The sequence below is a fragment of the Mugil cephalus genome, chromosome 1, assembly GCF_022458985.1.
Source record: "Mugil cephalus isolate CIBA_MC_2020 chromosome 1, CIBA_Mcephalus_1.1, whole genome shotgun sequence".
Classification (NCBI taxonomy): domain Eukaryota; kingdom Metazoa; phylum Chordata; class Actinopteri; order Mugiliformes; family Mugilidae; genus Mugil; species Mugil cephalus.
In genome coordinates, this window is record NC_061770.1 from 5603764 (window position 1) to 5613854 (window position 10091).

The 10091-nt window shown below is 38.8% G+C and overlaps 1 protein-coding gene across 6 annotated transcripts; it reads right to left on the bottom strand.

Annotated features, from left to right (window-relative positions):
• Window positions 1-2228: 2228 nt before the first annotated feature.
• Window positions 2229-7629, bottom strand: LOC125006423. 6 transcript variants are annotated; one of them, XM_047582482.1, is made up of 7 exons: window positions 7517-7629; window positions 6733-7071; window positions 6007-6084; window positions 5274-5375; window positions 4713-4762; window positions 4458-4625; window positions 2229-3856 (listed from the first exon to the last, which is right to left on the bottom strand). In XM_047582482.1, exons 1-7 carry the CDS (start codon window positions 7560-7562, stop codon window positions 3677-3679), a joined length of 963 nt encoding a protein of 320 aa, XP_047438438.1. In that variant the 5' UTR covers window positions 7563-7629; the 3' UTR covers window positions 2229-3676. The 6 variants fall into 6 exon arrangements, with proteins under 6 accessions (XP_047438438.1, XP_047438419.1, XP_047438429.1 ...); XM_047582463.1 differs by having other exon boundaries at window positions 6001-6084; XM_047582473.1 differs by having other exon boundaries at window positions 4713-4750; window positions 6007-6099.
• Window positions 7630-10091: the final 2462 nt, after the last annotated feature.

Below are 10091 nucleotides of genomic sequence, written 5' to 3' on the forward strand. Positions count from 1 at the left end.
GAACACCACATTAACACAGGGTCAGACCCACTGACTGATGACAGTATGTAGATGGATGAACCTCTGTAACATCACCTATAGTTTCCTAAAGATGTCCCCCAGTAGATGTCGCTGTTGACCTGTGTACACCATGATTAGTGCAATTTCTGACCTTTTTTTTCTTTTGTTCCACAACTAACAAATATTGTTGCGCACTAATTACATGAGACAATGCTGCAGCTCTGATCAAAATTCAGATAAATAAGACATACAGTAATCTGGAACAGTGTTGTTGAGGCACAGAAGTCATTACTATTCACAGTACAAAGACACCAGCAAAGAATTGAGCAATGATTCAAATGGTCACTCTACAATAGGAAATCAACAGAGAAAATCAATGCAACATTTTCCATTAGTCTTTTTGAGTTCCAACAACTTCTCATGAAATTATTTTTAAGCAACAGACTATTGAGTTACAGGGATTATCTTTTCTTCTACAATCAACAGCATTTTTAATTATGACCTGCTTAATATTTGCTAACATAAAAAATAATTTTTAAGTTGATAACTCATAAAAATGAAGTTGTTCCAAATAGTTTGTTCATATTATTTAAAAGAAATCTTAAGGTGTTATTTCTTAATAATTAAAGTTATGAACATAGTTTTTGAAGTTGACCTGCATTTTAAAATTAAGTTGTTCCAATTAGATATTTTCATTATCATTAATAATAATGCATCCGTTTTATATAGTACGGTCACACCCTGTCTGACTGCCAATATGCAATAGGATAGGGTGGAGCTGAACCTCCAGTATCCTTTTGGTTATCGGACGACCGCTCTACCTCCTGAACTACTGCCGTCCATTAGCTTATGACTGACAATAAATACAATGACAATGAACAGGCTACGTTGTCCATCTTGACTGATTCATAATCAAAAACACTGCTGATTTAAGAAGAAAAGGTAATTCCCCAAACTCAATATAGTCTGTTGGTTAAAAGTAATTTCATGAGAACTCAAAAAGACTAATGGAAATTGTTGCGTTGATTTTCTTTGTTGAGCCAAAAGATTTCTTTTTTAGAGGGCACTCTAAAAAAATAATTCAGAGGATGTGTTTCAACCACTTAATTAAATGCATTGTCGCACTGTACAAAAAAACTAAATTTATTGATTTAGATCAAACGTTTAAGTAACAAACAATATTTGATGGGTTCAGTTGACTCAATATTTTAGGTACTAAGATCAACTTAATATTGTGTGCAGTCTAAACTGATATTTCTGCGTCATTGAACTGGTTTCAGGTTCTGGTAACTGAGTAAAATTGACCAGACGATATTTTAATTCCCTAAGTGATGATGTATCCACTAACTCCAGCCACTTACATTCATGCATGCTTGAGATTTAATTGATATGAGTTGTTTTTCATCAGATTTTTCATCTGATTCAAAAATGATCAAAGAGGAGGAGAATAATTGGAGCGTGAGTGGAGCTGAGACAGACAGCTGGCAACCTGGGAGGAAATCCACCTGTCACTGAAGACGACCAGGCTATAAACTGCTTAACTTTAAGACTTAATGTCACTGAAAGACGGGGATGATGTAGAAATTCATTCTGCATAATGTTATTAGTGGAGGAATCATCTGTAAAGACCAAAACAGACTTTAATGTCATATACTGTTAAAACTGCCAGTGACAAATTAAATATCAAGTTTATTTTCAAAATATGGATTTTTTTAAATCATATTTTGTTGATGGTTTTTACAGCAATATAAAATATAAATATGTTTACTGCAAGACAAGTGCTCATCTTTGCTGTTAATATATTAAAGCTATACATATACAACACATAAATACTTCTTTTTAACCAGAGTGTGACCTCTTCCTGTCTCTCAGTGCAGGAGACCAATCAGAAGCTTTATGGTGCCCTGGAAGTGAGATCACATCACTGTAAGCTGGCTTCATGTTTCATGAGGAGAATGACAATAAAGTATTTCTGAACAGCAACAGTAAACATGGTGAAACATAAAAACATATATAAAAAAAATGAAATAAAGCTGTTAAAATGTTACACCAGCTATGATTTGAAAGAGTTAAGAGTCGGTTAAGCTTTTTTTGCATCAAAAATATTCTTAAAATAAGCACAAAGTTCTTGTCTCTGACCAAAATATAAGATGTATTTCTTTGACTTCTCCAAATTTGTTTTTTTGTTTGTTTTTTTGCAGTGAACAGAGAAAGAACTGAGGTTCATATCAAACAGCAGCTTAAATTATTTTCTTAGAAAACATTTCTCAGTGAAAACTGTTCCAGTGACGTTGTTGTATCAAATTATTCTGAAACAGGAGACCCTTGTAAAACTTAGTCTTTGAAAGATGTTCAATTCAGCCTGAAGATGACTTCTCTTTGGAGTCTTAAAAAAATCATCAGGAGTCTAAGTCCAGAGCATCAGACTGATCTTTATTGCCGGCAAAAAAGGAAAGCAGCATCACAGGTCAAAAAATGGTCACTACGACCCCACTCTAAGGTGCGAGGGCTGCTGTCCTCATCTTTTATACCTTTTGGACGTCACAAGTTACACCCTTGTCCATCCCCTACATGGGGCAAATCCTCACCAGCCCCTTATTTTAACCAGTCATACCCTTAGAAATTGTCTTCATCACTGTTGATGAGCCATGTGGCGTTAGATGCCAGATGTGCCACATGGCTCTGGAGCATCGTGATCTACTCCAAATACCTTTTCTATTTTTTCCCTCAGATTCAAACACCTGCAGTTACATCAGTAGATTTGAAATTTCCCTAGGCTCCCAATTTCACAAAGTTACTCCCGTCCATTTTACTCCCTTATCTTCTAGTCCACTCTTAAGCTCATTATTCTTTAAAATAACTTTACCAAGTGTGATAAGCACAACTATCTCCTACATACACATGTGCTCTTGTGAGGAATACAGTAGATATGCTTTTGGTTCCAGTGCTCTCCCTTTGTGTTCTGCCTGGTGAAGACCCATCATATCAAACATCATGTTGTAATCAAGCTAATGACATTATGATCGGACATATCATTGTAATTCAATCATAAACCTACAATCAAACATGATCAAACTATCATAATCAATACAACCTTATGATCAAACATGACGTCAAAGTCATTCAGCATGAATCTTATTCATGTATCTTCTTTTTAGCACATCACAGACTTTAAAATTACACTGCAACATCCTTGGATCATCCAGAATAACGAACACGATAACACAAAGAAATCTTTGAATATTTGTCCAAAGCACTTTACAATACCTCTGAATAAAAACATTTAGCTTAACTAAAATGACCAACTACAACAGCAGGTAACTAAAATATTACAGTTTATTTCAATCTGGCATATTTACCATTAATGTATCGACTGTGTCTCTACTGATCTGAGTATTAAACCAATGACATGCTGGCTTTAGTCTGGTTAGACTGACCCCCTGGTTTGGACCAATATACTCTGTTATGTCCCTGTTATTGTGTAAACAATTATCAGGAGCCAGTTGTAGTTCTATTAACGGGAAAGTTAGAAATAAGCAGAATGATCCTTAATCTAAACTAAAAGCCTCAATAAAACAGCTTGAACCTGAAGCTAACTGTTCAGGAGTCCTCACCACAGATAAAAAGTGACTTTTGTGTGAAATGAGTTGACCTGTTGACCACTGAGATAACAGCACTACTGCTGTAGAGTGGAGTACAGAGGAGGTGAAGCACCCATGGCGTGGTTGGTAGAGTTGGTCTCTGTCTGAGGTGCAGAGTAAATTACATTATCAACCAGTGCACTGTTGTGTGACTTGACAGCAACGTTGGAAAAATCCACTTCAGAGTAATTGAGTTTACTGGAGTCGTCTTCATCCTGGAGAAAAGAAGGAGACCAAGCTTTAGATTTTAATACTCTAATAATGTATAGAGGCTACTCATTTTAAAATAAACTGAAATAATACTCAGTTTATTCAGCCTGCCTTTGTTTATATAGATGATGGAGACACAATAACATGAATACTTGTAACACTGTTCAACATCACCACAAACTACATCCTCTGAAATGGTTCTAAAGTTGGACATTCCTCAAAAACTGTTTCCACAAAAACTGATCTTAATGCTCATGAGTGGAGGATTTACTGAAAGACTGTTGGATTATAATGTATTAGTTTTAATTTAGGTGTAGCTAATACATTTCTGAGCATTAGTACTGGTTGGCTGGCAGAGATACTGCAGTAGTATGAACGTCTTACATATTTGTTAGCACAGAGTTTGAATGTAGGTGGTTTTATTACAGATGCATTGATATCTGCACATACAGTATGTTAGACTGTAAGTAAAGCAAAACTACAATCATAGTATGTTCACTCTGTTGGAGTCTCCATGTTATTCCTCATTTAGAAACTCTTCAGTGTGGTTTTTATTTCTTGTTTTTTGTCTAAAGATGTTTTTTGAGCTCTGAGCTGAAACTGTACCACAGTTCTACTGACTCTCTCCTGAGGACTCTGGATGAGGCTGTAGTCATCTGAGCTTTCAGCTCCGTTTGGTTTGACGTATTTAGCGCAGGTGTAGACTGTAGATATTCCCTCAGGAGGTGAACTGCTCCGTTTGTCCTCTCTGATCTCCTCATACAGCTGGTCGGTCTGCAGGAGGAGGAACAGAAGTATGTTTTGTTAAAATCTGCTGGTTTCACCAACACAATGAACCTCTAATATCTGACTCAGACTCACCCTTGTGACGTCAGTGTGGACTGATTCTATGGGAGACCCTGAAAAACATGCTTCAGAAAATAAGGTGATGTACTGTACAGTCCTGTTGATCTTTGTATTTACTGTTTACTGACTTAATGTAATGAATAAGAAAAGGTGAAACGAGCAGCGGTGGGACTGCAGAGTGAAAACTGAATGATATATATCTAGTTCCTCAGAGGAAACAAACAGCATCAAGTGTATTTCTAGTCGTTCTGTCAGTAGCAGCTAGATAAGTGTCTTTAATCTAACGAGATAACCTGCTAGAACTAGACACTACACTGATAATTAAAGGTGTCACGTGTCAAAACACTTCATATACATCAGAGAAATGTGACACTTCATGCAGTCCATGTTGTTCACTACCATTTTAGGTGTAAAATGTATCAGGAAGTTCAGTTCTTTGATCTTGAACTGAACTGATTGTTAATATGAACATGAGAGTTCTCTTGTTTGTGTATTTTTTATGGATGCCATCCATTATTACATTGAAGTTAATGTCAGTTAAAGTATCGTCCTCTCAAGTGATAGTTGTAACCTCACCTTTTGGTTTCGTGGTCCTCCTCCACTTACAGAAAATCATCAAAGCCACAGATAATATGATGATCATGAAGACTAGAGTCAGAGCCACGTAAAGGATCAGATCTGAACAGTAGAACAGAAACATTGGAGCTTTACTCAAACAATCCTCCACATTCATCAACATACATACAGTATATACAGTATACACACAAACATTTAGCTGACATCAAATTATTTTACTGTAAAACACCAGGTGTCCTAAAACCAGGAGAGAAGGAGTTTAGAAACCTCCTGGTTCTGAGTAGAGCTACAGATAATCACAACTGATGTGACATGTTGTTTAGCTTTGGTTAGACATGCACTGACTCTTGAATAAATAGTATCATGGACAGGAAGGGCATCTAAAAAAATATCTGTCACTTAGTGACTGAGGAAGTCACCTCTCACTCTGCAAAGCAACAATTCAACTTTTCTGTAACTTCACTACAGTTCAGAGGGAAATACAGTCGTGTTTACTCCATGACATGTGTAACGTCACAGATAAAACAATAATACATTATATTTACTATTACTTCAGTACTTTAACTTTTCTTTTACATGAATTAAAGTTCATTATTATACTTTTGCTGCTTTGACTTGATTAAAATATCAGATCACTTCTTCCACTGCTGTTCATGAGTCACTGGGACTCACTGACAAATACACATAGATATAAATGGATTCACACATCTACACATAGAAAATGTAACTGAACCTGTAGGTGATGCCTCATGCTGCCCTGTGGCTCCAGAGGAGGAGGATGATGATGATGTTGGTTTTGGTGAACTGGAGACTGATGAGAGAAATGCTGATGTTGAAAAAGGTTCAGGAGTTAATGTTGCATGTGAAGTGGCCGAAGCTTCAGACTGATAGCGATATCAATAACACTCAACTATAAAACTATGTGTCTGCATATGAGTATCAGTACACAACAGAACTGATGAAAATATGCACTAGCTTAGCTATAAATCTAATCAAACTTTATTTATATAGCAGCTTTCATACAACTGAAAATGCAGCCCAAGGAGCTTTGGAAAGAACAAACAAATATAAAACCATCCGCACCATCAACCATTGGATTTAGTGTGGGTCTTTAAATGGGATGACCCAAATACAGGACAAACAACGAGACAGAGGATTCCAAATAAAGGTATTTAATGAACAAAAAGGAAACAAAAAGCCCTGCAGACAGCAAATAATCCAGAACTCAACATAAACTACTGAAACATGACTTGAAAACTCACAGGATAAGAACGAGGCCAGGAGGCAACACAAGCAGGAACACATGAACGTAACACAGGTAGGTGACACAACACAATGACACACGACAGGGAACAAAGGGAAGGCAGGGATATAAATACATACGAGGGCTGAGGGCTGACAAGACACAGGTGAAACAGAACATGAAGGAACATTTTCATGACTTTCAGTAGAAACACACCTTCTGTGACAGTGATCTCAAAATCCTCAGATGAATCTGGACTGAAAGACCTCTCCAAAGAACACCTGTACCATCCTGAGTCAGACTTGTTCAGCTGTGTGATGCTCACATACAGAGTGTTCGATAGGACACCTGTGTTTATATATTTAATGCTGTATCTGTCTCTCTGAGCTTTGTCCTCAGTTGTGTCAATGAGAATGTTTCCTTCTTCACATTTATTCCTACAGAACAACCTCCTGCCTCCAGAAAATGTAAATGAACATCCAACTGTGATGTTTCCTCCTTCTTTTCCTGTATAGATTCTTCCATTAACAAGACCAGTGTTTCCATCCTGCAGAGCTGTTGAAAATATCAACAATCAGAGATTAATTTCTAGGAAGACACTTTCATGACCATTTATTTTACGTTATTTATTTAAATAATCCCAGCACATTCATTGGTTACTTACTCCTTGACCTGTTTCTTTCCTGCTTGAGTTGTTTTTTTTTTTCCTGTTTCTAACGACAGTTTGTTCCCTCAACAGCTTCTAGTTCAGTTAACCTGCAGGTTACAAAAGGCATCCACTCTCTGTGCACTAGGAGAAACTTTATGATTTACTCTAAACATATTTTATGTCTTTTTGAAAGCCACAAACCACAGAAACCAACATATCAGAGACATGGAAACAGAGCTCCCCGTTAAAACATATTAACAAGAAAACTGACAATAAACTCTCAATGAATGTTTCAGTTCAGTTGAGAACATAGAACATTTCACAAGTTGAATGAAAAGTGAATGAACTCACCAAGGAAAAAGAAGAAGAAGAATATCCAAGTGTTTCTGACTTTCATCTTGAGGCTGAACGCTGCAGTCCTAATCTGACTGCATTAACCAGTTGTTTTTTTTTGTGAAAGTTTCTTCAGAACGCTTCTCTTCTTTCTTCACTAGCAAACCAGGAACTTGTCACTTCTCTAAATGAGGAGTTCCTCCTCTACAAACAACACTCACTCAGCTCTACACTCCTTCCATGTCTTTGTTTCTACCACAGAGATAAAAAAACAAAAAACAAAGTGTCCATTTTGATCCAACGTTTTATTTAAATCCTTCTTCATTACTTAAAGCTCCATGCAGTCTCTCCTGCATGGAGTTGAACGACGTTATTTACATTATTACAACATTATTTAAGTTATTCTAAAGTTACATTTAACTGAATTCTCTGAGTCTAACTCTTGACTTGAACACCAGTGACACACATAAACTCGAAACAGCAAGTGTATTCTCTGTCCAGAGAAACTCCCTGACTTTATGAACTCCTCAGATTTTCCAAAATGTTCAACTGACAATATCTCATCTCATCTTCCATACCGCTTGATCCTCACTAGGGTCGCGGCGGTTGCTGGAGCCTATCCCAGCTGGCATTGGGTGAGAGACGGGGTACACCCTGGACAGGCACCAGCCTATCGCAGGGCTAACACAGAGACAAACAACCATTCGCCCTCACACACACCAACTGGCAATATATTTATTTTTTCATGTTATGTGTGAGATGTTAATCATGTCATTGTAGTTTTATAATACCGTCAGTTTAGTTCCAGTTTATTAGGGAACATCACAAGGTCAGGTCCATTGTAACATTACCATAGCATGGTGTTTGAGAGTAAAAGCACAGCCAAATAAGAGGTTAAAAGGTTATGTTAGACAGCACCTTCTGTGACCCTTAGAGGGCGCAAGAACTGTATTATCAGTGTCAATGGGGTTCCTCTCTGTTCAGTGAGGGGTTGGTTCACCAGCCTGCACTTGAATAAATGGCCGCTCATGCTAGCACTCCTAGTCATATCTATGCTCCTAGTCATCATTTTTTACCGCCTTTCCCACACAGTCTGGGCACGACAGGATGGGATTTCCTGTCGGTGAAAAGAGTTTTATTCAGTGAAACTCCATCGAGATGAGAGGGCGTGGAGCAAAAATGGCAGCCGCGTGCGGGAAAAGTGAAGACCTTCACGTCGATGAAAACGAAGAAGGTTTTGATGCTTATGTGGAAAGGTTAGAACAGTTCTTCGTGGCAAACGGACTTAAACTAGGTTGAAGCAAAGTCCAAGGCCGTGTTCCTCACTGTGGTGGGTAAAAAGAACCATATGCTGCTCATGGACCTGTGTGCACCGTAAAAACCGTCTGAGAAAAAGTTATCGGAACTCCTTCAGTTAATGTGCGCACACTTTGTGCCCAAGACAAACTTTATTGCTGAGAGATACAAGTTTAATACCAGAAACCAAAGAGAAGACGAGTCTATCAGTGAGTACATGTTGTGCCACTTTGGGACTTTTCTAGAGGACGCTCTCAGAGACAGGTTTGTGTGCGGAGTTAAAAGTGCGGAGCTATGGGACAGCAGGCTGACTCACACAAAAGACTTGACTTTGGCAGCAGCTCATGATATGGGACTGGCACATGGGGTAACAAAGCAAAATGCGCAGAAGTGGTCACACAGAGCTTTCAAGGCTAACGTCATCTTCAAAGCCATGTCAAAGAAGGAAGAGCGCGGGAAGCCGTGTTATAGATGCACCAGTAAAGGGCACGCGCCAGAGGAGTGCCACTTCAAAGACATGGACTGTCGGGTGTGTAAAAAGAAAGGACACGTCGCCAAGGCATGCCGTTCCCAACCAGAAGGGAGAAAAAAACCCCCGACTAAATGGACCACGCATCTGGATGCTACAGCCCAAGCAGAAGACAGTTACCGGGGTAACGTCCGCGAGACGCCAGCTGGAGTATCCAGCCTGCCGGACAATACACCGGAGTACGTCGCTTCACTGGAGAAGGAGATGACATCGCCTGTTGAGCCGGTGTTGGTACCAGATGTGCTCGCCCTAGTATCTGGCGCTTCCAGATGACGTCACCTCCAGTCAAGTCATGTGACTGGAGGTGACGTCACTATCATTGCTGCTTATATGTTTGGACAGGGGGATGTCCGCCTTTCTCTTCATTTTGATGACTGAAGAGCAAAAATGATAGGACAGTCATGCAAAAGCACTAGCAAGTACTAGCAATTCTTTTAAAATTATATGTTGAAAATAAGGGGGCTGAAATCATTTCACTCTTGTAACATGTCGACTCGGGGCTAAACATTCAGGAAATTCCTCTCTGTTCAGTGAGGGGTTTTGTGATGGTACCATTGATGGTTCACCAGCCTGCACTTGAAAAAATGGCTGCCTGCCTGCTCTGGACACGACACATAGGTCTCCTGAAGATCAATGCAGTGTCTCTGGCCATGGCCATCTGGGCCGCGCTGCCTCCTCATAACTGGCCCAAAATTTATAAACTAGATTTAGCAAATTACCACTAGAGCAAGCTCACAGGTGAAACGTTTCACACCACACAAACCTGAA

Bases quoted from the DNA above. Each gene is read 5' to 3' on its own strand.
- LOC125006423 (XM_047582435.1), bottom strand. From the start codon at position 7,562: ATGAAAGTCAGAAACACTTGGATATTCTTCTTCTTCTTTTTCCTTG. The intron at 6,100-6,732 runs GTGTGTTTCTAC...TTTCAACATCAG, and splicing joins TGAGATCACTGTCACAGAAG to CATTTCTCTCATCAGTCTCC. The intron at 4,626-4,712 runs GTGAGTCTGAGT...CTCCTCCTGCAG, and splicing joins TCCACACTGACGTCACAAGG to ACCGACCAGCTGTATGAGGA.